General features: G+C 44.1%; 1 protein-coding gene across 1 annotated transcript in view; it reads left to right on the top strand.

Moving 5' to 3' along the window:
* CACHD1 (cache domain containing 1) overlaps positions 1-27,630 on the top strand; it is a 205,604-nt gene that overhangs the window by 170,880 nt on the left and 7,094 nt on the right. The window contains exons 13-26 of the mRNA XM_045064669.1: positions 1,027-1,195; positions 5,716-5,858; positions 6,551-6,732; positions 7,622-7,732; positions 13,480-13,602; positions 14,875-14,974; positions 15,082-15,198; positions 17,379-17,539; positions 17,837-17,923; positions 18,889-19,005; positions 20,137-20,288; positions 21,590-21,751; positions 23,044-23,121; positions 23,730-23,831. Coding sequence (XP_044920604.1) covers positions 1,027-1,195; positions 5,716-5,858; positions 6,551-6,732; positions 7,622-7,732; positions 13,480-13,602; positions 14,875-14,974; positions 15,082-15,198; positions 17,379-17,539; positions 17,837-17,923; positions 18,889-19,005; positions 20,137-20,288; positions 21,590-21,751; positions 23,044-23,121; positions 23,730-23,831 — 1,804 coding nt within the window. The remainder of the gene's footprint in view (positions 1-1,026; positions 1,196-5,715; positions 5,859-6,550; positions 6,733-7,621; positions 7,733-13,479; positions 13,603-14,874; positions 14,975-15,081; positions 15,199-17,378; positions 17,540-17,836; positions 17,924-18,888; positions 19,006-20,136; positions 20,289-21,589; positions 21,752-23,043; positions 23,122-23,729; positions 23,832-27,630) is intronic.

Genomic DNA, 27,630 nt, shown 5'->3' on the forward strand with positions numbered 1-27,630 from the left:
TTACAGAAGTTTGGCTGTGTTGTATTTCTTTTCTCTTCTTTTTTTTTTTTAAAGATTTTATTTATTTATTTGTCAGAGAAAGAGAACACAAGCAGGGAGAGCGGCAGGCAGAGGGAGAAGCAGGCTCCCGGCAGCCCAGTGCTAGACTCGATCCCAGGACTCTAGGGTCAGGACTGAGCTGAAGGTGGATGTTTAAACTGACTGAGCCACTCAGGTGTCCCTGCTATCTTGTATTTTTAATTTAAGGATCTAGAATTATGTAGGTTGCCTTGTTTTTTGTTGTTTTGTTTTGTTTTAATTCTTTGGTGGACACTCTTCCCCATAAGTTCGTTTAAGCATCTGTTTCAAAGAGCAAAGTGAACTTGGAAGTACTCCTGTTTGTACATATGAGTTTAATAAATTAGGCTAAGCTATAGCATGTTTGCCTACTGTGGTCTGAAATGACAAGGCAGGCAGGCTTTGTGAAGGAGCCATGGGATTCATATTTTTCATGAGTCTGAGATCCTGTTCATCTCCAACCAGGAAGGGAGAAAGCGTTAGTCAGGAATACATGAATAAACCAGATTCTGTATGAGCTGCATGTGTATATTCATAATTGGCTTTCAAAACAGTCAGTTCTCGGAATACTCATTGCAAAAACCAACTCTGTATTTTAAAATGCGTTTCAAACCCAAGCAGAAGTAAGTGCTGTGTTCTGCCATGTTCTGGCTTGGATCTGTTCACCTAAGAAAGCAAAAGAGGTGTGGGGTTGCTGTTTCAGAGGGACTCCATTCTAACCCCTTCATTAGCTCCATGATTTTCTGTTACATACATTCACTTCCCTTAATCAGAAAGGAAAACAGAAAATAGACAATGTAACCTTTTGCCAGAGATAGTTTGTCACCCCATCTTCGTGGCTTTCACTTCCTCGTGGAATATATTTCTATGTGGGACAGAGATCCAGAGAGCAAAAAATAATGTAGGCAAAGTCACTATCCCTAGGAACCTTTATTTTCTGTGTTTGAAATTTTTTATTGACTTTTCCAGGTACAAGACACTTCCTTTATTCTCTGTATTGTGGTGATACAACCGGAAATACCTGTCAAACAACTGAAGAACCTCAACACTGTCCCCAGCAGCAAGCTGCTGTACCACCGGCTGGACCTTCTGGGCCAGCCTAGTGCTTGCCTTCACTTCAAGCAGTTGGCCACTCTAGGTAAAGCCCCTGCTCTTTCCAGCGTCCTGCGTGGGCTGACTCATAGCACCTCACTGTAAATATCCATTTGAATTAAAAAACCAACCTGAACCACACAAAAACCCAGGTACTGAACAGCAGCAGTGCCAGGCGGGGGCTACAGATGTGGAAACCATGGGACACCTTGCCGTAGATCTGGTTCTCCAGCAGATAAAAAGACAAGGGGTTTGGGTGCTGATTTCTTCAGGATGGGCTCTAAGGAGAAACAGGGGAAGAAGGGAGGGAAATAGGATAGCCAAGGAGAAAGCAAGCAAGAGCCTGATCTTAGGTGAAGTTCCAGCCTCAGCCTGTTGCTATAGGGGGGCTTTGGAGTGTCAGTGACACTGCAGAGGTTGCCCAGACTCGAGGGAGGGAGCGGGACTTTCATATCGCTTTGTATGCTAACGCTAGGCAGAGAGGTTTTCGGAGTATGACCCAGTATGACCCATTAGAGGCAAGCACTGAGAGACGGAGATAAAGAGATACAGGACTAGGGGGTAAAAGGTGGAGAAATAGTAAAGAGGGTCCAAGGGTAGCATTCCAGTAGAACATATCTGTGTCTACCACAGGTCCCTGGCTTCAAAAAGGGCTTAGCAAATAGACGAATAATTCAAAGGAAGGGAAAGGGAGTCGACATGTGTAGGTACCATGTACTTTGCTTTCATCATTTGAGTTGACCTATTACAGAGGTAGTAATAGGTCAAGTAGTCGTAGCAAGGTTCCTCCCGTGCCAAGGGGCCACCTCTCTTATTGCATGCCACCACGTGCCAGGCACATCCTGGGCATTTGTGTGGTTCTCCTAGTACTACAAAACGGGCATTCTCTTTTTCACCATTGAGAATCCTTCGGGTTCAAAAAACTAAGACTCATTAGACCACAGGCAAGCTGAGTAAAAGGGGCAGAGGCAGGAAGAGGATCAAGGAAGGCAGTCCCCAGTCCCTCGATTCCACACAGAGCCCTTGTGTTCGGGTTCCATCTTTTAAATTCCATCCTATAGAGTTTCTGTCTGGTTTTGAGATGAGGAGAGCAGGCCAGACGGAGTCGTCTCTCCTATGGCACGTTCGAACAACGTAGACAACTTGAGGAAGGCCAGAGAGGTCGGTCAGAAAAGGCTGGCTTTTACATTTTCTTTGGTTTTCACTTAGGTTTTGAGGTTTTGTCTTTGGCTTTTACACAAAAGAGCATATGTACCCTTTAATTCATATTTTGAAGAGATACTCCCTGAATAGCCAACAAGATTGGCATGATTTTCTCAAATGCTGTGGGAACAAGGTCAGCACAACCACGGACAAAAATGAGGTCACTGTTTTTGAAATTTGAGATCGAAAAGTGCAGGAATACTCCTAGATGAGAAAAAGCTTAGATTTTTTTTTTTTAATCTCCTTTACATAATCCCTTCCTGCTACACTGTTCGCTAATGGTAGCTGTTACTACAGCTGTGGAGCCCTCGAAACACGGCTAGTCCAAGTTGAGATTTACTTCAAATGTAGAATACTTAATTTTTTTTTCAGGTGTTTTTTTTTTTAATAATTTTTTAAATTTTTTATTTTTTATATAAACATATATTTTTATCCCCAGGGGTACAGGTCTGTGAATCACCAGATTTACACACTTCACAGCACTCACCAAAGCACATACCCTCCCCAATGTCCATAACCCCACCCCCCTTCTCCCTAGAATACTTAATTTTTATGTGAAGCGATGTTTTGGTTATATTGGATTTCATAAAATACACTAGGAAAATTACTTTAACCTGTTTTTATTGAATGTGGCTCCTGGAAAATGTCATATTACACTTGAGGATCGCTTCATATTCTAGTTGGGCGGGGCTGCGTCAGAGAGGGGCTCGTACAACATAGAGTTTATCAACTCAGAGACTTAACGCGGGACGAACGGATTAATTCTAGATCACACTGACAGACCGTAGGCCAGGCTTTGACTTCACCGGACAATCCTTCCGCTATAGCACCCAACTTCACCTTGGCTGTAGAACCTCCTCAGGACCCCTGAAGGGGTCATCAAGGACAGGTTAGTATCAATTGGTAATGAAAAATGAAGCAAGATATTTAAACTAGAATGGAAAGGGAACGAAAAAGAAGGGAGACGATGGCAAAGAAGTGGTGTCCGTCTAGGTTCATCGATGATGGGGATTTGGAGGTGAGGTGTTGAATCTTCGTCGGAGTGCCAGCAGGAGGGCTGAAGGAGGGGCGTTGTCTGTCTGGGTGCACAAAGATGAATTTTTTAACTGTACATTGTCCAGTGCAGTTAAGTATACATTTATGAGTGTTGCTTTATGTGTCTACCTCCTAGACACAAAGCTTTGGGTTCTGTGTCTTGGTTCTTCTCTCCCTCGATCCAGGTCACTGCAGCGGCCTTGGCTCAAATGCCCAGTCTTGGTTCTTCTCTCCCTCAATCCAAGTCACTGCAGCGGCCTTGGCTCAAATGCCCAGTCTCTGTCAGTACAAGAAAGGCCCACTCCCAAAGTGTGTCTCCCCTGAATCTCTGGCCCTACTCCTTTGTCCCTGAAAGTATTAGGGATTGCCTTTTGACATTATTACATTATTGTATTGCTCTCTTTTTGGTTATTTTCCTCTTTTTAAAAATTTCTGTTCTCCCAACTGGTTCCTAAGCTCTTTGAGGGGGACAGTCCTCTCTGTCTGGTGCATCTTGGCCCAGAAGGCCCCATGAGCATATGCACATGAATCCATAGCCCGCTGCTAGGCAACCAAACCTTTTAAGCTTCTGGTTTTCTTCTCCTTGATAGGACTATAATACTAATCTCCCCGGCTGTCCCACATGGTATCATGAGAATTAAATCAGTCATAGCATCACTGGAAGCACTTTCTTCTGATAATGGCAGACTATGTAATTCTGACCTAGCCTACTGAGGACAACTGAAAATGGATGGAAACGTGGAAAAAAATAAATCTTTCTTGAAAAGTAGCAAAACTAACATGATAGCTAGGAACTAGACCAAAGTCCAGGAGAATATAAGAAACGAGAGAAGAAAGACTGTATGTAAAGCCACGTTTGCAATGTACCTATTTACCAATCCAGAAGAAACAACTGGGAAATTAAACTGTTAAGTTAAACAGCTGGGAAATAAGCTAGTAGCTTCTTAGGGCTAGGAGCAGAGGCAGCATTCAAATCCAAGGCCCCCGTGATGTGGAGGCTAACACATGAAAACCCTTACTCTCATCCACCGCCCATACTGTGGTCTTTTAGCAGAGATCCTAAAGAACTGCCATCTTTGGGGTAAGTGTGTGATTGCACCTGAAAAAGTCCTTCATTTGGGATGCCTGTTCACCCGAGTGGTCTAAGGGACCTCACACAGGAACTAGTCATGTCCTAGTTGAATATCAAAGTCCCACACTGCAGCATGGAGGCTGGCGTTCCATTGTCTCACTGAGAGCAGCCTCCACCTTACCACCCTGCCTCATCCTGGGGTCTGGGGCCCGGCAGAATCAAGTAACAGTCCTTTCTAGAGGAAGGACTTCCCCCATCCTATTAGGACCCTCCTCTTCTGTACAAATTCGTTTTTAAGTACAGTGTCCTATACGGTCAAAGATAGCCAGGCCACCAGGAACTAAGGGACTATGAGTGAGAACTAACCAACTAACTAACTAACCTGTACATTTAAATGACATTAGACACAGGATCGTAGACAGTGCTTTCCAAAAGCTTCTGAAACTACAAAATTGGACAGGGGGAAATTTCACAGGCAGAGATGGAGTGTTTTGTTTCATAATGTAATTCATTGTGAGAATTTATGTCTTAGATAGAGAACTGGGCTTTCCTCTTAGATAGGGCCAGCAATCGAATTATATATACAGTAACTATTCTAGTCCTATAAATTTTTGTTTATGCCAAGTTTGGCTATTCCTGTCTGAAAGAATATTTTTTTTTTATTTTTGCCTTGACTCCACCATTCCGTTTTTCCTTCTTTTGAAATATCAGTACCAATATGAGTAATAGTAGTTACCACTCACAAGACGTTCATCATCTGCCAAGCACCGCCCTACGTGCTTTCCATTTCTTGACTCATTGGCTTTGCATAAAGTAACTGATGTACTTCTCCCCGTAACTGTGAGTTTGATTCCGTAATTTCTGACTTTGCAGATGACAAAGCCATCACATGTATTTACAACTTTATCCAGCATCACGTGGGCAGGAAACGGTGGAGCCCAGATTCAACCAGTGTGGCTCCATGGCCCCGTGCTGCCTCCTTGACCCCAAGAAGTGTGAGATAGTATATGTAGATCTAAGATATTTTAAGCACGTGAGTTTATTTGTACATTTGTCTCTTTGATTCACTCACGACTAGAAACTCCCTGAAGGGAGAGAATGAGGGTTGTTTCCTTCTTCACGCCTGCTTGTGTCGAGTCTTCGCTTTCCTTACGAAAGACTTGAAGCCACCAAGGCAAACAGAATGGCAGAGGCTTCGTGATGCCTGAGATGAAGTCTCGGCGTTCTCAGACCTGCTTTGTTTGCTTCTCTTTCAGAAAGTCCGACCGTCATGCTGTCCGCCGGCAGCTTTTCCTCTCCGTACGAACACCTCAGCCAGCCGGAGACAAAGCGCATGGTGGAGCACTACACAGCCTATCTCAGCGACAACACCCGTCTCATTGCTAACCCAGGGCTCAAAGTGAGTGCTGGCCCGGGGCCCCGCTTCTGGGGTGCCCCTCCGCAGGCCTGGGAGGGGGCGCTGGCGGGGAACCTTTGAAGTAGGAAGCCCAGCCCTGGGTCTGTGCCTCTCAGCTGGAGAGCCTCGAAAGGCAGCGTGTGGCCCCCAGGAGGCTGGTTGGCGCTGACCCTTCTGGCGGATTAAGAAGCCCTGTGGGCCAGATGAAGAATCTCTTTCAGGCCTCGGAGGCACTAGGGGTTTTCTAGGTAGGGGGGTGTGATTCAGAGATCAGTGGAACTTTCCCAGCCCCGTTTTTCCCAGGGGAAAGAAGGAAAGTGCCCCCATGGTCTGTTGAGGTAAACATGATGAAGTTTAAGGAGCAGAGATGCAGCAGGGTGCGTGTGTGTGTGTGCGTGTGCGCGTGCCCGTGGGTGTACATACGTATGTGTAATGCTTCACTATAGGATCCTTCCTCTTAAATGCAGAAAGCCTCGCTAGGATGAACAACTGAGTAAATCACACATCCCTGACTGTGTTTCAGTAAGCTTTTGTTTTCACCAAGTTTGGCTGTATCCATCTGCTGTGGAAAGATTTTTGAGAAGTAATTGGGCTTGGCTTCTCTGCAAGAGAGCTTTGGGAAGCCCTGCCAGCAGCCCACTCTCTTTTCATGTGCGTCTTAAAGGATCCCTGCTATGTCTTCCTTTGTTTCCCAGTTCTCTGTCAGGAATGAAGTAATGGCCACCAGCCACGTCACAGATGAATGGATGACACAGATGGAAATGAGTAGCCTGAACACATACATTGTCCGCCGTTACATAGCAACGCCCAATGGCGTCCTTAGAATTTATCCTGGTTCCCTCATGGACAAAGCATTTGATCCCACAAGGAGACAATGGTGAGTTTTAGGGGCTTCCATTATCAAAGGTTCCCCCAAATCCTGGAGAGACATGATAAGTACATACAATAAAGCAACTTCAGGCAGACACAGTAAAGCAGATGCTTTTATGGCAGTGAAAACATATTTTGAGTTTTTTTTTTTAATGCAGTATTAACAACAGCGTTGTGGGTTTCCTCTGTCGACAACGTTTTTATCTCTTCATTGAAATTTTGAGACTGAAATGTTTTGTTACTTGGCCATTTCAATTCCTAGCATTTTTGTGAGTCCTGCCTTGCATGCAGTTTGCCCGTAGAGGGGATGTTTAATGTCCCTGCACATGACGATGGCATCAAATTACTGCCCTTCTATGACCTATGAAGAGTAAACAAGTATAAATCCTTTTTTTTTCCTTTTTACCTCTGTGCGTTATTTTTACTCAGATTTTCAAAAACAAAAGCTAGTCAGGGGGTCTAGAACAGGGGCAACTTGGGCATAAAAACAGGATTTCTGGTCTCATGCTGCTTAGTAACTGCATCACTTGTGAGTTGGCTAGCATTTGTACTGTCCGTACCAATCCAGAGGGCAGTTTCATGGGCCAAATTCTATTTGTTTCTACTTCATTTATTGATTTCTTTTTATATCAGGCTCTAAAACATCTATACTATAGATCTTACGAAACTCAAATGTATAGTGAGTTGAGCGTCTCTTACAGAAGAATTTCAGATTTTCTTGACCTCCTGTCCTGCTACAGTCAGAGAGAAGAGATTGGAATCCTTTTGAGCTCTAATGTAACGTAGGCACAATTCATGATAAATGCTTTTTAGAGTTAAAGGTTCACTTCTCTTTGACATTTACAGAGGAGTTTTTCATACCCTAAAACAACGTGACTTTCTCTTGTCTCTGTCAGGTATCTCCATGCAGTAGCTAATCCAGGTTTGATTTCTCTGACTGGCCCTTACTTAGATGTTGGAGGAGCTGGCTATGTGGTAACCATCAGTCACACAATCCATTCATCCAGGTAATAATTTCTTAGTCCTTTTTTAAGCATATCAAGGATATTTTGAGAATTTGAAAGTCCAATAGATACCCAAGGATTAATGACATGACCTTTGATGGGAGGCAGTCTGGAGTCTGAATATCTTCTCTAGCTGTGTCATTTTGGATTCCCTGAGCTTCCTCCCGTCCTCTGTGAAATGGGGGTAATATCTACCTCACAAAGTTATCATGTGGTTGAGTAAATGAAAAGCTCTTGGCCGCCTTCTCATGAAGAAGAAAAGAGATGTTAGATTCAGTAGGGCAGTTGTAGAAATACCACTCTTCACCAGTTGAGGAAACCCCAACAAGATCCTGACAGTTATTACCAGAGAGCATTTTCCTAAGCAGAGGAGTCTGTTCAGTGAAGGAAAAAAAAAGTATCAATTTCCCAGTGTTATTACCTCTTTTATTTTGGTCTAACTTTTTAGAATATCAGAGTTTGTAGTTATTGTCACTGTCCTTATACTGTCTTCTTGAAAACTAATTTTGCAAATTGATTTTCCAAGAATGCTATTAGATGTCAGTATCACTGTAAATATATTTTGGGTGCTTTATATTTCAGGCCTTGGAGGTTTCAGTATTTAAGCAACAAATGGCAGTGAAATGTTGGGTAGAAAGACAAGTCACATAGGTTGTTTTAATGCCTTCGTTATACAAAGAGGTGTTTCTCTCTGGCAACCAAGAAAGCCCATATTTTGGCTGGGACCCGTAATGATGCCTTAAAACTTATAGGAGACAGATTTTTTCTTGCTTAACTTGATGCTGTTCACTGGTGCTCATTATATATCAAATGATTGACATTCAGGAGAATTCTTCTAATACAAGTTCATTGGGGGCAAGAACTGGGAAGCAGTACTGTGTCGGAATTTCAATATTATGACCTGTGTCTCCCTGGAAAGCAGGGGCCTGCCGCCAGCCAAATAGTGATTGCTTTGCAGGGCCTGGGGTCTGTATGGCTCTGTCACATATAAACAAGTAAATACTCATTTAGAACAGAACTTCGCAGTGTTCTCATTAACGGACCATCTGTCAGGTCTGCATCTCCTGTTGTCTGCGTAGTGAGACTTGACATCTCTCCCATGTCGTATCATCGGTTGGGAAGAAGTAAACAAAGGTGGTTTCTTTGAGGAGAAGGCAGCCACCTTGGTCTTCGATGACAATGACAGTGGGCCAGCCCTGGGCTTCCAATCTTGGGGGTGCAGGAGGCAGGAAGAGAATGGCTGCCTGTGTGTCTTACTTGGTATTGGCTCTGTCCCGCTATGCCACCTGGTAGTCGTTAGCAAGTGCTATGATCTTTTCCTTCCATATGGTACTTCTCGTGGGGCGAGGGGTGGGGGCGATGGGCGGTGGCGGGGGGCACATGGGGAGGGCGTGGCCACAGGGAGGTGTGCAGATTTTAACGCACTTTACATTTGTGTACATGTTGTTGTTAAAATTTGAATAGGTAGGAGAAGCTTCATTTAGCTGATTTATAAATATTTCCGGTGTCAGCCCAAAAGAAGCATGATGGCGATACGGGATTTTAAGTTAGGAAAGCCCTCCCTTCCCTTCCCTTCCCTTCCCTTTTGTGTGGCTGCTTTCTTCAGTGTGCTTCACCTGTACAGCTGTTTGACTTGATCAAGAGTGAAAATCAGCCGCTGCACTCCCGGATTCTGTCCACCAGTTGCTGAGACTGTGTTCCGGGAATAAGGATCTGCTCTTACCTTGATCAGTATGCAGTCCCATGGACTCGATCATTTGAATATTTGCCTCAGAGCTGAGCGTGATTTTATTATTGAGAGCTGTGTTTTTTTGCTCAGCAGAGTTTAGAATGCGAGGCAGCCTCCCCTTCTGGTTGTCAACCAGAACAGCTGTGGCTTTAATGGATGCGTTGCTAGACGACCTGTGCAGAGGTGCTTTTCTCAAGCACTTCCCGGTGATTTTGGTCTCATGCACCAACCTGAGAACCTGACCTCCTCCTAAGATGTGTTCCTACTCTGAAAAAGTATATTTGCTATTTGCTGCTTTTGTGACTATGAACGAGTTCCGTTTTGCCTTGGTTCCCTCACCCTTGAAGGAAGGATATTAGGGCCTGTCTCAAATGATTAGGGATTATGTTACATAATACACCTGAAGCTCTTAGAGGGATGCCTGGCACACAGTAAGGGTTTGATAAATGTTAAATACCTGTATTATGACTATGTTCCATGAGTTCTCAAAGCCTCATTCATGAAACAAGGCGACGATGCCTGTGTTGAACTGATATAATGAGAATTACAGATGATGCCTCTGCAGTGTTTAGCACTGTGCTTGACAGTGTCGAGTCCCAAATAAGTGACAGTGACTTTGAATATCATGTTATTTCTGCTTTAAACCTCTGGCATTTTAATAGATCAGAAAAGAGAACTAAACTTCAGCAGGTCACGAAGCCCTCTCATTCAGCTTTGGTTTTCAGAAGTGATCGCTGATACCTTGGGGAGGGGCTTTTCTAATGCAGCATTCACTTATCCTAGTAACTGCCTTGGGATTCTCCATGAGCATTATTAATAGTCTGAGAATCTAGGTGTGCATTGTCTGGAGAATGTTAATGCTAACAGAGATGATGAAGTACCATCAGTGATTAAGGGACTGGTCAGATGAGTCTTAGGCAGCAAAAATCTCACAGAAGTGCTGCAAACAGCGAGGTCCTTTGTACCTTGAAATGTAGGCTTGGTTTGATTTTTCTGTGGTATTCTTTATGCGTTGCTATGGTAACTGTACATTTTCAAAATGCAGGTAAAAATATGAACGCTAGGCTTACATGGGGAATACGCAAGCTTTTCCTTCAGCGTGTTGAGCACATTGGAGCAGATGGCAGTTACACAGGGGAAGTTTAGAAACAAAATTAACTTGTCCCAGAAAAACCTGAGTTGCATTTTTCACCGAGTCCATTCTCGTATTGTAGGAAGAGCCAGAACCGGTATCTCCATCGTAAGTAAAAGGTGGTCAATCTTGTTTAAGTCTTTCAGCCATTCTAAGCCTGATTTTCCACTTATAAAATGGGAACTATAATTCCTTCCTGGCATTGTCACAGGAAATTGAATAGGTCATGTAAAATGGCTTGGAAACTCTTAAATGTCCTTCATCTTTAAGGAAGCAATGGACCATACTAGTTAGGAGCGTAAGCTCTGAAGTTGAAGACCCTGAGCTTACATTCTTGGTTCCACTAGTTAGTCACTCTGTGACTTTGGCCAAATATTTAACGTTTCCAAGCTTCAGTGTTCTGGAAATGATAATGCCTCATAAAGTTTTTGTGAGAAGCAATTGAAATGATGTATTCAAATGCCCACCAGAGCACCTATAAATTGTGAACACTCGGTAAATATTATCATAATGACGCCTACTGTTTAGATGCCTCACTTTTTCCTGGACAAGTAAGAGAGGTTTAGACTTTTTTGGACTGATACTTCAGTAAAATAGTATTTGTTCTAAAACACAAATCCCATGTAGGGTAAGCAAGTCTTGGATTTCTTCTGTGGTAGAATTTAAGTGGCTTCAGTAACAACAGAAAGCTTTTTTTTTTTTTTTTAATGTTCAGTTAGCCAGCATATAATAGTGATATAGTGTTCATCAATTCATTAATTGTAGATAACACCCAGGGCTCATCACATTCCGTGCCCTCCTTAATGCCCATCACCCCGTTATCCCATTCCCCCTATGCCCTTCCCTCCAGCAACCCTCAGTTTGTTTCCCCAAGTCCAGAGTCTCTCCTGGTTGTCGCCCTCTCTGATTTCTTCCCATTGAGTTTTCCCTCCCTTCCCCTCCACACTGTTCCTTCTGTTCCACATGAGTGAAACCATACGATAATTGTCTTTCCCTGCTTGGAATATTACTCAGCCATCAGAAGGGATGAATACGTATCACTTGCGAGGACATGGATGGAACCAGAGGGGATGATGCTAAGTGAACTAAAGCAGAACAATAGAAAGCTCTTTGTGAGGAAATAACCTTTCAGAGATAATCCCACAATATGGTCCTCGTTCATCTCCTGCCAAACAATTTTGACAGCAAAGCTCTGGCAGAAATTTCACTGTGGGTCAAGGTCCCTTCTAGTGGTTTTCAGGGGTTTTTTATTGGGGGTTAGAGGGCGGGGAGTAAAGGTTGGGAATGATGTAAGTTAGTATCAATGTTGACAGTAACTAGAAGGGGACGGTTGTCTACATAACGAAGCTAATTTCAGTCCCAAGTTTTGATTTTCCAAAAGATTATTTTCCTTTGGGAAGTTTCTTCTGAGCATCCCAATTACTGTTTTTAAGATTATTGTCTATAAGAGCCCCATTTTTCTGTCGGTACTTCATAAGAAATCAGGCAGGTAGATGATAGTAATAATGGGCCCCTATAATGTCCCATGTTGGGTAAATCCTACACATTCCTAGCCACAAAGGTCCAGGAGCTCACTGTCCAGATAACCCAAACCTTTACAAGTGCCTGTGATTGTAGATTAGAAGGAACCAAGGTTCCAGGTGAGAAGCGCATGCTTCTGATGCAGCTAGCTTTTCTCTGGAAGAACAGTAGGTTGACTCTCTGTCTGGGTCTCAGCTTTAAGCCCTGGTTGGTTTTCTTTAGAGTATCTTCTTTTTACTGGGTATTTTGGATAGGTTAGGTAGCTTGCTAAAGCCCGGTAAACTCACTGGTTCATTAAGATCGAGGACAGCCTTGTGAGGTAGAGACTACTCTCCCCACTTTCACATCAAAAAAACTGAGTCTTGGGAAGGTTACATAGCTTCCCAGGAGTTACATACATGGAAACCAAGAGGAGCCGGGATTTGACCCCAGATCTGCTTGGTTCCACAGCTAAAAGGTTAGCAAGCATCATGTGGTACTACCCAACTTTATCCTCTTTGGTGCTTGTCTTTCTGAAGGTAGCATTTTAGATTGGAGAAGAAACTGGCCTGTGAACCAGGTGAGTTTCGTTCTAGAATCAGAGCTGTGTTTTGAGTAGCGCCAACCTTAGTGTCCTAGAAAGAAGATGAGGCCTAGTCCTTCACTGAGTTTTGTATGAGGTTACACTAGTCAGTTAACCTCTATGAGATCCCAGTGTCCTTATCAATAAAATGAGGGCAATCATTAAAGGGATCACTCAGGCTCCTTGTGGTCTGGAGGTCCCTTGTTGGGAGGAACCAAAGTAGTCCTGTCTGATGTCTTATTGATAGGCATCAGTCTCCTGCTGATGCCTCTTCCTGCCACTCCCATAGTCTTGTTGAAGAATAGTCCAGCCACTGAACATGTAGAGTCAGGGTTAGTCCACAGCTGCCTGTGTTTTGGGCTGGTCTTACTAGAAAATTCTTCCTTTAACCTTAAGTTTTTCTCTCAGCAAACCTTCATATTGTGCTAAGTCAGTCATTTATTTTATTTTTTTTAAGATTATTTATTTATTTATTTGACAGAGAGAGAGAGATCACAAGTAGGCAGAGAGGCAGGCAGAGAGAGAGAGAGAGGAGGAAGCAGGCTCCCTGCTGAGCAGAGAGCCCGATGCGGGACTCGATCCCAGAACCCTGAGATCATGACCTGAGCCGAAGGCAGCGGCTTAACCCACTGAGCCACCCAGGCACCCAAGTCAGTCATTTAGTTGATCATTTCTATAGGGGTGAAAAATGTGGAGGAACAGTAGGCATGTATTTCTAATACCATACAGTGTCCTTACGATCGAACATAACTTTTACCTCTAACTAAGATGTGCCTCTTGTTCTCACTGATCTTTTTCATGTGAAGTACTCAGCTATCTTCCGGGCATACTGTGGCTGTGATGGGCATCGACTTCACACTTAGATACTTCTACAAGGTTCTTATGGACTTACTACCAGTTTGTAACCAAGATGGTGGCAACAAAATACGGTAAGCCCTTCAGGGACACTATTTTCTTGTCAAGCTGCAAAATACAAAGAAAATGATGTCCAATATCTCTAGTTGAATGGCAGCCACATTGTCTTGGTCAAGACCAGAAATTCAGTCTATGGCCTGGGTATTCAATTATGAAGGTTTTTTGTTCTTTCATTTTCTAAGATACCTGGCGTTTATGGTTGAGACAAACACACTTGTCTCATAATAAGGAGAATGACTGTGGCACAGAATTCTCTGAAAGCTCTTGTTTCTCTCTGAGTCAATAATTAGAGGTTTCCCCGATCTTGGATGCTAGAAAGCCCAGAGGGTACTTTTGATGTTAACTTAGTTATTAAGCCAAAGTCTTTATGGGAATTTCAGGCACTGGGACTTTTACATTTCCCCAGAAAGAGGCTCAAGGAACTAAAAAAGTCTTTACCTCCTGATTTCAAAAGAACGTGTCTGATCAAAGCCAGGGTATTTCCTGGATTTAATGCAGGCCACTTTTTAAAACAGCTTTCTTCACTCTCACGGCTGCTGCTTCATATCACTGCTAAATTTCATTGGCCCTTCATAGGGAAATGCAGGGTCCGTCGCACAGTGTTATGACCCTTGCTGGGTAAAATAGAGCAGCACATAGTCTTGGGTAGAGCGGTTTCTGGCTTTGCTTATTTCCTGTTTCCATCAAATATATCTTTGTATGTCCCTGAAGGTTGTGTTTTACATTTATTTATCATGAAAAGAAGAAATTGTATGGCTTACTTAAATTTTTTGCCTATAAATGCCCAAGGGCACGTCCTTCAGAGTCTCCCTCCTCTGAAGGAAGAATAAACTAGCAAAAGATTATCCTTTCAAAAGATTTTTTAACCCATCTGCCTCAGACTAAGTGGACACATTCTGTAAGAGCTAAGTGGGTAGCCTCAGAATCAAGTGTAACTTTGTTACCATCAACTGTATACTGGGTAATCTGTCAGCTCAACAATAATGTGTTCGTTGGGGTGCCTTGGTGGTTCAGTCCCTGAAGTGTCTGACTCTTGATCTCAGCTCAGGTCTTGATCTCAGGGTCATGAGTTCTAGCCCCACTTTGGGCTCCACACTCTGCGCAGAGCCCATTTAAAAAAGTAATAATAATGTATCTCTGTCTGCCTGCCTGCAGCCGATCTTCAGTCAATTCATTTCAGTGACTTTTTACTGAGATAAATGCAATTTGTTTCGGGACTAGCAAGATAAATGCTGAGAGGGTCGAAAGTGTGTGTTCCTGAGGGATGTCCCTTGTTCTTGGCACAGGTGCTTCATAATGGAGGACCGGGGTTATCTGGTGGCACATCCAACCCTCATTGATCCCAAAGGACACGCCCCTGTGGAACAACAGCATATTACCCACAAGGTACTTGTTGCAAAGCCTGTTTGTTTAAAGCCTAGAGCTCCATGCTCCCACAGTCTGTGGCTCATTAATTACATGGCTTGTGTCTTCTGTCTGCTCGACCTTGCTAGGAGCCCTTGGTAGCAAACGACATCCTGAACCATCCCAACTTTGTCAAGAAAAACCTGTGCAACAGCTTCAGTGACAGAACAGTCCAGAGGTTTTATAAATTCAACACGAGCCTTGTGGTAAGTTGATCCCTTGCGTTCTCACTTCCCATCCCACCGCGGAATAGGAAACAGAATCCTGGTTACTATCTGAATAGGACTTCGGGCTGTTGCATTGCCTGAGAATTACCGAACGATAGAACTGGACCTCAGTCCAGCTCTCCAGGTTGACCAGTACGGGGTATAAAGCCCAGAGTGGAGAAGTGAATGTTTTAAGGTCTCGCACTTGGTGTTTTGTTTTGGTTCTGTTTGTTTAAAGACTCACCCAGCCGAAATGCTTTGAAATGTCTGCTGCACTCTGTTCCCACACTCTTATGTAAATATGTGTGGCTCCATGTGTTCCCTCTTCCTGTCTTCTCGAGATCCTGCAGCCTCCCTAAATTCCTAAGGCCAAATTAGGTCATTTCTTGGTCATCCACCCAGTTAGATGGGAACTCTCATGTAGATCATCTAAAAATAACTTCATTTTTATAGTTTAGAGCACTCTAAGTATTTGATTTGAGATCACTGCGGACTTACCTAGGTATGGTTAAAGATCTTAAGAATGTTCTTACTACTTCGCAGATGATCTTAACTGGGAAAGAACTAAAATGGGTAATGACAGAACCAACATTCAAAAAGTTATTCACAAGAAGGACGCTCCTTATTTAGAATATTTATATCATTAAATATGTAATTAAAAATTTTAAAGATGCATTGGGTTGTTTGAAAATCCTTCTCTCAGAAAAGCAGTTTCAAAACAATTGGGGAATGGGAGAGTTTAAAAAATGAACAGGTCAGGGCGCCTGGGTGGCTCAGTGGGTTAAAGCCTCTGCCTTCAGCTTAGGTCATGATCTCGGGGTCCTGGGATCAAGCCCCACATCCATCTCTCTACTCAGCTGTGGGCCTGCTTCCTCCTCTCTCTCTGCCTGCCTCTCTGCCTACTTGTGGTCTCTGTCTGTGACAAATGAATAAATAAAATCTTGAAAAAAAAAAAATGAACAGGTCAGTGGGATAGTGCTTTCATAGTAAAGGAACTCATGATGACTTCATGTGTTTAGACTTCATCCCATTCTAAGGAACATGCTCCTTAAAGGAGATGTTGACACACTTGAGAGCGATGAGAAGGGAGCTGCCAGGTAAGTAGTGGTTCTAACAAAGTCTGATTTCCTCTGTGTATCTTCTACCATTGGTGCAGTGACTTCCTGAGCCTTCAGCAGACAAAGTCAGGCTACTCTGGGAGAAATTGTTCAGAAATGCAAAATTTTAGTGGAAGATGAATTAGAGTAATTTCTTAACAGCTCAAGTTATTCCAAAATGGAACTGGAGCCTTTCTGACTAGTGGAGCTAACAGGATGATAGGCCTGTATGATTGCTGATATAGTAGGGGCGGGCGTCTTCCAGGCAGGGGAAAATTCATCTAGACCTCTAAGAATCTGTTCGGTGCCACAATTCTCCAAGTTCGGCGTAGCCTCACCGTGCACGTCGAAGGGATAACTGGCGTGGAAACGAGCATGGGATCACATAGTTGGCCTGCTACATTAGATACACATGCAGAAAAGGAGGGCCATACTCAGCCTCAGAGTGCTACTCTAGAATCTTTGGTTTTCTGTATGGTAGATGGATTGGCATGTCAGGGAGCTATCATATTTTTCTTGTCATAGAATGAAGAAATGGATGCTTGTTCTAGTTATTTAACTATTCTGTTTAAATATTATTTAATATCCTGGAGGCAGGAAACTGGACTGTTAATAAGTCTGGTTTTTAAATTTTACTGTTCTAGAAGAACAGAGGTTTGTTATCCAAGGTGGAACAGGGAATGCACATTTTCTGGTGGATTAGGTTTGCCCTTGAATGCATTTTAAACTATTCCTTACCCCAAAATTGTCTTTCATTGTTTCTTGCACTTACTTTCATGTTATGATACATTGTGATGTGTTTAAAAAAAGATTACAACACAGCTATAAAAATTGTATCTGTAAAAGCGTAGATAAAAGAATATATACACAACTGTTAAATGGGAATTGGGAATGATCTCTGGTCATAAGGAAAAATTATATTTTTCCAACTTTCAGCGGTAACTCTCTATTACTTTTGTAGTCAGAAATGAAGTTTTATTGTAAGCTATTTTCAGCAGGTGGTTGAAGGGTTGTTTTCACCATGGCAGGGCTGAATCGTTGCTTGTTGTTGTCTGTCACTTCTGACACCTCCATTGTCTCCAGGGAGATTTGACAAACCTCGTGCATGGCAGCCACTGTTCGAAGTACAGACTGGCTAGGATCCCAGGAACCAATGCGTTTGTTGGCATCGTCAATGAAACGTGCGACTCGCTCGCCTTCTGTGCTTGTAGCATGGTGGATCGGCTCTGTCTCAACTGTCACCGGTAAAAATGCAGTGGGGCTCTCTTTATGCGGCTGTTGACTATCTGAACCGATGTCAGGCGTTTCGTAGCGGCATCTGCCAAATAAACAGTGCAGGTCCTGGTTATGGACGTGTTTCCCGCTGTGCGATTTGCCGAAGAGTCGTGGATTGAGGCCAGTTATATGTTTAAACCTTTGGTCCTGACTTCCCTTTAACTGTCCCTTTTGACTAGCTCACAGTGTCTTCTGTTTTTATTCTTCTGTACAGTATAAAGTTTGTCACTGACCCTTTGCATAGTGATTTTCCTTTTACCTTTCAGAATGGAACAAAATGAATGTGAATGTCCCTGTGAGTGCCCTCTAGAGGTCAATGAGTGCACCGGCAACCTCACCAATGCAGAGAACCGGTAAAATGCACATATTGCATAAATACGTGTTTTATATCTATCTATATATATATCCTACACACACATGTATAATACATGCACATGGGAGCCTCCTTTATAGATGTGTTCTGGGTTGTGGTATAAGAAGATGATTCATTCTAATGACTTAACTGTTCACTGAGTCAGAGTTCAAGTCTTAAAACGAATCCTCGTTCAGGTTTACATTTAAACACTGTGAAAACGTTTAAAATTATATGCGGTCCATACAAAAAAAACTGTCAGACTGTTACCAGCATTCACGTGCATCAGATACGTTATGTACATTGAGTCACTTCGTTTTCAAATTAACCTTGTGATAGATCTGTAGGTACCTTTCATACACACACACGTGCTTATATTTAATTTAGCATTCTTTATCTTAGTGACAGATCTTATGGCCACAGTTAAATAAATTGGGATAAATCCCTTCTCTAGAGCTTAAATGAAGGAATCCTGTGTGTACTGATACACAGTTGTATGTTTAAGTGTAGAGAAAATGTCTAAAGGGACCCTCATTAAACTGCTAATAGCGATGACCTCAGAAAAGAAAGATGTAGAGTGGTAAGTCAGGGAGATAAGTTTTACTTCTGATCATACACATTCCTATTTTGTGGGATTTTTATGACTTTATATGTGTGTGTGTATGTATATATATGTACTTGTGTATATATGTGTGTATATTTATTTGTATGTATGTGTATATTTGTGTATATATGTGTGTGTATATAAAAATTATATATTACATATGTATATAAAAATTATTTCTGTTGTACATAAAGATGAACAAATGGATGCTCAGAGTGGTTAAGTGATTGGCCCACGGTTCCATCCAGTTAAGTGGCCAGGATTCAAGCCCGGATCTGTCTGACGCTATCCAGGGCCAGAGGCATGATGAGTTTGGAATGTGAGCACTGTTGGTCCTAACCTGCAGACTTGCCCCTGCCTAGAAATCCAAGCTGCGAGGTCCACCAGGAGCCAGTGACGTACACAGCTCTTGACCCTGGCCTGCAGGATGCCCTTCACCAGTGTGTCAACAGCAGGTGCAGCCAGAGGATGGAGAGTGGGTAAGCCTTGCCTGGTGCTTGCTTCTACATCAGCACAGTCGCTGCGGGAGTAGAACCGAGGAGGGAGGGGTGACCGGCAGCCTCACCGAGCTTTTCTTAAAGGTGTACTAGTTTTTCAGACCCAAAAGTGATTCCTGTAAGCCTTGTATCCAGCAGACTTAATGTTGTCCAGGGTCCACTTGTTGTAGCTCTGTGGCATTTGTGCTATATATCAGTCACGCCATCCGTGGATGGGAAAGTTATTCTTGAAATGAAAGGAATGAGAGGGGACATGGCCCGAAGGAGCAAGGGCCAAGGGGCAGGTATGTGACACATTATAGCTCATTGAGTCTGCTGTCTTACCAAGCAGATAGGCTTCATGGTAGCTTTGAGAATGAGAAACGATGTGTCCCCTCCTCCCTGTCCCTCCCCTCTAGGATGTTTGGGACTAGCCATCCTGGGGATAGCTCCCAGGGGTGGGCGCCGGCTGGTTGGTTTCTTGCCCCTGATGATTGCCATTTGATGAAACAGTCTGTGGGTAGAAGGGGCAGCCAGTTCTACTTTCAGTGCATGTTTTAGCAGAGGAATTGTCGGGCATCAGAGATGAATTTGGGATGTCAGGCAGTAACTCAAAATCAGTTAAATTGGAGAAACACTGCATACATTCTCTTAGAAAATCGTAATTCACTTCGCATATGAATAGTTCTAAGAAATTGGCAGTAAGAAAGGTGTTTAACTTAACCAGTATTTCCCCAGTTTATATGACCATTTTTCCTTCCTTCCTTTTTTTTTTTTTTTCTTTTGAATGACCCTACACTTGGGGTCAGGCTAAAGTCTAACACACCTTGGGGCCATTTGGTCTTTTAAGATGATTTGGGATAATCCTGCACTGATCTGTGATGTGTGGATTTTGTGGAATGATCCACAGGGAGAACAGTTTTACGTCTCTCATTTCCTAGCTGTTGAGAGACATAAAACAGATATCCTCTGGCAGACTGTTGATAGTCTTCGTTTATAAGGACAGGAAACTAAAGCTCGAGGACTTACAGCATAGTAAGTAATGGTGCTCTTGAGAGCTGTCTAATGGCCAGGTTCATGTGCTGTCCTCTGCCCAGCTCTGCTTCCTGGGACACTGTGTCATCTCTCTGGCAGGGACTGCTTTGGTGTGCTGGACTGTGAGTGGTGCATGGTGGACAGCGATGGAAAGACCCACCTGGACAAATCCTACTGTGCGCCCCAGAAAGAATGCTTTGGGGGAATTGTGGGAGCCAAGAGTCCTTATGTGGATGACATGGGAGCGATAGGTATGTTGGGAACCTGGAATATTTTGATTCTATATATATATATATATATATATTATATATATATTCTTTTTTTTTTTTTTGCCTCTACACTAGAACAAAACTCTTAAAATGATCCTCTACCCTATTTTCCTGTCTTCTTTGCCAGTAGTTTTTAGTTACAAAACCAAGGCAGATAATTACCTTCAAAGTTGGCTGATATTCTGTGCAGAGTAAGCAGCCATGTTTCCTGCCAAATTTTACAAGCCTGGAATTCATTCCCATAAAGCTTGTTCTGAGAAATGTCAGGCCTGATTTCTGTGTGGCTGAGCTGTGGAGTTCAAATGTGAGTCCCAGCTGTCAGAAGAACAGGGCCAGCGGCGGGTGGAACGGCCACTGCACATCAGTCTCCTGCTGCAGCCTTCCCTCACGGCGTTTGCAGAGCAGAAGTCTGTGGCTCCAGATCAGCCCTTCAGGTGTTGGGGCCAACAGAAACTGGAGCTATCTAATGTGGTCTGGGTGGACAGGGGTCCTGTGGGAAGGAACATGTCTGGGACCAGACCCCAAGACCTCAAAAATACCACCTGCCTAAGATTTTCTCAGTGTTTTTCTGGAGCTAGCACGAGTATCTTCTGGAGCTAAAGCTTACCTGGCAGGTGAGCTACTTAAACCTTTGTGTTTTTAACATCTCCCCACATTAACCTGTCTGTAGGAGAAGAGTTCCTCCTAGGTGAGGAAGGGTCCTGAGCTCACACATTATCCCTGTACCAGATGAGGACACAGTCGAAGTGACCTTGTTCTAAGACATCCCTTTCTGTACCCACCTGCAGACTGGTGCTTGGGGGTGCAAATAGTGTTTTAAAGGGAAACCATGAGCTTTGAAATATGATCCTTTTTAGGGGTCGTGTGTCAGATTCATTGCCATCGAGGACACCCACCCGGTACCATAAATCTGTGCTAACAGGCTCACACTGGCCTCGGCTCTGTATGGCATGACATGTCTTCCAAGAGTTGCCCACACCGTGAGGAGCTAGGCTCTTGGCCCACGTTTAAGTGATTCTCATCGCCTCCCCGGTTTCAGTAGTCCTTGCCAGGAGCGCACTTGCTGGGCCAAGCAACCAACATTTAAGTTGAGAACCAGAGATTAAAGAAGCCCCGGCTCCCAAGTTCTGGTGGGTTCTCTTTGATGCGTCCCGAACGTAGAGCCGCTGCCCTCGTCTCCACCAAACCCCGCCCCCCTCTGTTTTTTCCCATCTTATCCCCGTCCTTACTGCCTGCCACACTTGGGAAGTCGTTACGAGGGACATTTGTTTGTTTGAACAAAGGTGACGAGGTGGTGACACTGAACATGATCAAAAGTGCCCCCGTGGGTCCCGTGGCCGGAGGCATCATGGGCTGCATCATGGTCCTGGTCCTGGCTGTGTACGCCTATCGCCATCAGATTCATCGCCGGAGTCACCAGCACATGTCTCCCCTGGCTGCCCAAGGTGAGCTCCAAGTGAATCCAAAGCTCCTCCGGGAGGCAGCAGCCTCGCGCGTGTCCTTCCAAGGCTGGAAGGACGGCAGCCGATCGAGGAAGCCAATGAGCGCTTAGGAGAGCGGCACTGCGCGTTCCACTCCCATGGAAAAGAGTGGCCCGTCCCCAGAACCTCCTTTCCTCCTTCAGCCCGTGGCTCACTCTTCAGTGTCTAGACCCTTTGAGCTTCATTTGGATTCCCCAGAAAATCCCTAGCTGCTCTCTCCTATTCCACAGCATTAGCCTACCGCAGCCGGCCTCTGGAATTAGCCAGTCGCGGGAGCTGGGATGCTGCGTGGGAAGTTTGGTTCTTCCTTCGGCTCCAGTACGTGGTCTCTGCTGTTCAGACAGGTGGGGCAAAGTGACCCCAGGCCACAACTGGCAGGGCCGTGAATCTGTTCTTTGGCCGCTATTATTACATACTGGGAATGAGCGTATTCAAGGCCATCATCGCATCTCTCAGATGGCACAAGTTATGGAAGTCAGATACAAAATGAACAATCTGCGGTCATGGTTTCCATACCAGTAGTTAAATGTGGTGTCTGTGCTCATTTGCGAGGACAAAACCATTGAATGGCCATCCCCAGCCTCCCTAACAGCGGCCAGAGATGGGTTAAGCTGACCTCTTTGGAGATAAGGCTCACTCACCATTCCTCCTGGACTTGGTCAGGAGCCACTTGGCTCAGCCTTGCAGCGGTCAGGGCGGGTTACTGTTGGAATATTTCACTGTGGCCGTGGTGCTGATGAGGGGAAAGAGGGACGATCTTGGGATAATGTTACCTGATGGAGGAACAGTGCTGATCACACAGCTCCTTCCCTTTGGTAAGATTCAGGTGCCAGGATTTCCCCTTGATGTGACTGTCATCCAGTATCACGTTACACCTGACCTCCAGTGGGGTTTTATAGCCCCACGTTATCAGCACACTCAGCCGTGGCTTCAGACCCCTCCCTTCGGTTTCAGGTACATTAGTAGAGACTTAAAGATCCATTAGCCTCTATCAGCTTGCTCCCTCCTTTCTTCAGAAGTTGACCTCGGGTGTCTCTCTTGATTATCTGCTTCTGGCCCTCCCTCTTCTGATTCCTGCTCCCTTTTCCTTTAAAAAAAAAAAAAGTCTGGGACATCAGTGCATTGTCTTCCAAGTCTGGACGACTCCTTGATGGGACGCTGTCACCCAGCCATCAGACGAGCACTCCGCAGGGTATTAAAGTGGGTGATTGTGTTTGATTAAATAGTCATGTTTCTCTCTTTTTAATGATGGGTAGAAATGTCAGTGCGTATGTCCAACCTGGAGAATGACAGAGATGAAAGGGACGATGACAGCCACGAGGACAGAGGCATCAGTAAGTGTTCAAGCTGCCTTGTGGCAGAATGTGCCAGCAGGAGACTAACCCAGAATAAACGTTCTTTCTTCTATCCTTTTGGCTTATATTAGAATTTAAGAATCTCTGACATGACCAAGATTTTTCCCATTTTCATTAGGAACAAGTGTCCGTGCTCGCTTTGTTTTAGAAAAATCTTAAAAGATCTCGTGGTGTTCCTTTTTGCATGAAGTGCTTTGGCCTCAAACCCCTCACCTTACTTTTTCTTGCTCCTCCTCGTTCCTTTCCCAGCCTAGCAGTAGTTCAGAAAGGCAGTCATCGGGCATACTTTGTTTTAATACCTCGGGGAATTAACTGTGTCTATCTCAGGGAGGGGGGAGTATTTCTTGATCAAAACGGAGTTCCATTAGAGATACATACCTTGGCCTTGGACTCTATAGAACGTATCTTCTTAATGCATGTCGGAGATGGGACGTCTCACTGCTGCTAATCCTCACAATTAAGAAAAATTACTATTCTCTTTTTCCAAAGAGTAGGTCCCCCAATGTGTGCATGAACCTCAGAGCAAATGTGCTTGATGCGTTGAAGATCCCGGCATATATGTGACTAACTGTCCTTGGCTCCCGCAGTCAGCAACACTCGGTTCATAGCTGCCGTCATCGAACGACACGCACACAGCCCAGAACGGAGGCGTCGCTACTGGGGTCGATCAGGAACAGAAAGCGATCATGGTAAGGTCTGGCTCCTTCTGAGGAACCCGGTGGGCTCCTGTGGGCCGGTGCTCACCCCCACACTTCTCCCTCCTGTTCTGTGCTCCAGTGAATTACTCTGACATAGTTTTCCAAAGGACACATTCCAACATGGCACATTTATAGGAGCCCAAGGGTAGTTTTGATTCTGTCTCTGCACTCCCAGGCATAAGTGAGAGGACCTCTGGGCACACAGATTGCTTTCTAGGTATCCTCCGTGCTTGAGGATTCATGTTGTCTAAATGGAACCTGCTTACCACTCCACTTGATCCTTGGTCATTGGCAGTCCTCGTAGGACCTACCACACGGTGTTGCTAGTTGGCGAACAATAGCATCCTCACGGGCACACTCAGCCACGTACACTTGGGACAGGACAGGAATCCGTGCTTCCTTCTGGCATTCCTTGTCCTGACCTCTAGTGTTGCCTGGAAGGTTTGGGGAAGGCTTCACCAAGGAGACCACAATTTACACTGGGCTTAAAGGGTGATGAAAGAAGAGCTGGGGGCAAAGGATATTAGAGGCAGAGGGACTGGTGTCTAGAGTTAGTCATGGTGGTTGTATAAGGCGGCTCTGAGATGCTCAGAAAGGGAAGGGGCTGGATTGTGAGGAGACACGAAGGTTGAGTGGGCTGAGAATTATTCAGGTCCACATGCTGTACCAAAGACTTGGCCACCACCTAGCTTCTTACCTTGCCAGAGTCCGTGTGGCTTGGCGTCACAGAGAACAGCAGACATGTTGTAGGAGTGGCAAGATGGGGGGAGGGGGGAGCCTCTCCTGAAATTGGAAGATCTTTTTATTTTTCATAGGGCTGTTTAATTTTCCAGAAATCTTTACTTTCTTCCCAGAATCAGGTCTTTTTTAAATGCACAGATAATGCATTCGTACCTTTTTTTGACTCTTCTTTCTCCACATCTACCCTGGGGGAGGAAAAAGAAAAAAGGATGTCTTCAAACCGTGTGCTCCCACCCCTGTGCTAGAAAATGCAGGGATGGGTATTCATCAAGGCGCCCAGTGCTGCCTTTTACATGAGAGCCAGGGATTCAGACTCCCTTTGGAAAACAGGAGAAGCCAAAACTCTGATTTGTAAATTGGAGCCTCCTAATTTGGGCTCTGAATGACATTGTTCCCACCAACTAAGTAGAAACTTCAGGTTTCTATGGAGAGTCAAAGCACAACTTAAATTTTTCAGTTTCTTTGACTTTTCTGCTCCCCCCCTCCCTAAAAACCTTTGAACCTGCATAAATTCATTCTGCCAGGCAGTTCTGTGCCTCTTCTCCTTTGAATAATAAAACAGGTTTGAGGCTACTAAAGTTCAACAGAAATAATTTCTTATTCAGCAGAAATACTGAATCCTTTCTCTCTGTCTCTCTCTCTCTCTCCCCGGATAGAAATTGCTTCAATACAAAGTTGGAATTCTGAATGACGTTTACCATGTCCCATTAGCTCTCCCATTGTCTTAGGAAATGGCATATGAAGCTACACTTAGATAAAAGGAAGAGTGCAGTGTCAGTATCTGAAAGCGAAGGGATCTAGCTAAGGGCTTGCTTGCTTTCATTTTTCACAATAATTGGGTCCCTGTTATCCCCAAGGAATGAAAAATAGTTTCTCCTGCAGACAGAACGCAACACCAAAAGAAATGGAAGGCATTGACACGCCATGTAATTCCAAAGGCACCACAAAATCAGTAGCATTTAAGTGCATGGTATCCTATCCCTGAGCCTGTGTGGCCCGTCACTAAGCATGGTGGCATCAAGTGCTCATGTCCCTGTGATGCCAAGAATAAGCCAACCATAGGTCCACGTCATAACAAGAAAATCTTTTTTTTTTTAATAAAGATTTTATTTATTTATTTGTCATAGAGAGAGAAGCGAGAGCAAGCACAGGCAGACAGAGTGGCAGGCAGAGGCAGAGGGAGAAGCAGGCTCCCTGCCAAGCAAGGATCCCGATGCGGGACTCGATCCCAGGACACCGGGATCATGACCTGAGCCGAAGGCAGCCGCTCAACCAACTGAGCCACCCAGGCATCCCACAACAAGGAAATCTAATTGAATTGTTTGGTCAGCACACTCCTTTCTTGGCTCTGTGTTCTTCCGTTTGGCGCATAGATTGGGCGCCTGCTCTTTGCTTGGCCCAGTGGAGGGACTTGGTGAAGGGGCAGCCTCGTTTCTGTGAACCAGAGGGTATGGAGGAACTTGTAAGATAGGGTCAAGGACAGCTCCCTGGGAGCCCTCTTCTCCATGTCTTTGCAGGTTATGAGATCTTCTGAGACTACTTTGGACTTTAGTATTCTAATGGAAAAAACGGGAGGAGGGGCCCCTGGCTGAATCAGTGGGTTAAGCCTCTGCCTTTGGCTCAGGTCATGATCTCAGGGTCCTGGGATCGAGCCCTGCATTGGGCTCGCTGCTCCATGGGGAGCCTATTTCCCCCTCTCTCTGCCTGCCTCTCTGCCAACTTGTGATCTCTGTCTGTCCAACAAATAAATAAATCTTTTGTTTAAAAATGGGAGGAGAAAGTTCTCCCTGGTGAAGTTGTAAACATTGAACGCGGTAACATGCAGCAGGCATGTTGAGCTCAGGGTTGACCTCCCTACCTCCATACCCACTCTGCCCTCAAGGATTTACAGTCTAGCAAATAACTGTAAATGAATGCATGTATTCACAAGACAGATAAAATGCTGACTATGACCGCTTTCTTAAAAGCCCAGAACAAAGCAGAAGTTAGGGAGATAGTTCACTTTTATCAGCACGTAAACCATGGATGTCCCCTGTTGGGAAGGTGGCATTGGTGCTGGCCCTTGAACTGGTAAAATCCTAGCCCTATGGTTCTTTGCAACCCAGTGAGAGAGCTTCCACATGAGTCCTTGGCTCTGAGACACAAAAGGGAAACTCAAAAGAATAAAAGACATAAATATGTAAATACTGAACAGTCTAGACTTGTGTGGTATGGTTTAGAATTGTGATCTTCCTAGAATTAAAACTGAACATGACCAAGTCAAACTTGGGAACTCCGAGCTATATTTTTATTTAGAAATACAGTTGACCCTTGAACGCGGTGGGCATAAGGGGCACCGACCCCGCCCCCTTCGCCCGCCGCCACTGGCACAGTTGAAAATCCATGTCTGACCATGACTTCCCAAACGCTTAATGACTAATAGTCTACTGTTGACCGGAAGCCTTACTAATAACATAAAGAGTGGATTAATACACATTTTGTATGTTACATGTGTTACATACTGTATTTTTACAACAAAATAAGTTAGAGAAAAGAAAATGTTAAGAAAATCATAGAAAAAAATGCGTTCACATTACTGCCCTGTATTTATAAAGAAAACTGACCTCTATGGGGTCCCATGTAGTTCAAACCCCTGTTGTTCAAGGGTCTGTGGTATTTCATGTGTCCAAGAGAATTTTATGCTTCAAAGGAATCTTACTTTAATTTTTCTGTCTTAAAAATCTACTCAAAGTAGGAATAGTTTTTGAAGTTGACAAAAATTTTTTGTCAATTTCTTAGACTACTTAGAATGATGATTTTTCAGCAGTTGACTATTTCTTGTTACGCTCACAGGTAGTGATTAAAAAGTTTACTCCCTACAGATGCTTTCAATTCTATATATGCCCTACTATTCTCTCTCCTGAAAATATCTTGCTCTGATTATCAGCTGACTTACTTAAGTTAAAAACCACCAATGTATTTTTGTTCCTTGCAAATTCATGGGTTGGTTACTATTTCATTAGAAACTTTATGCAAATGTGTATTAAGCCACATTTTTTCTTTGTAAAAG

The sequence above is a fragment of the Mustela putorius genome, unplaced genomic scaffold, assembly GCF_011764305.1.
Source record: "Mustela putorius furo isolate JIRA1106 unplaced genomic scaffold, ASM1176430v1.1 tig00003853_pilon_pilon_pilon, whole genome shotgun sequence".
Lineage (NCBI taxonomy): Eukaryota > Metazoa > Chordata > Mammalia > Carnivora > Mustelidae > Mustela > Mustela putorius.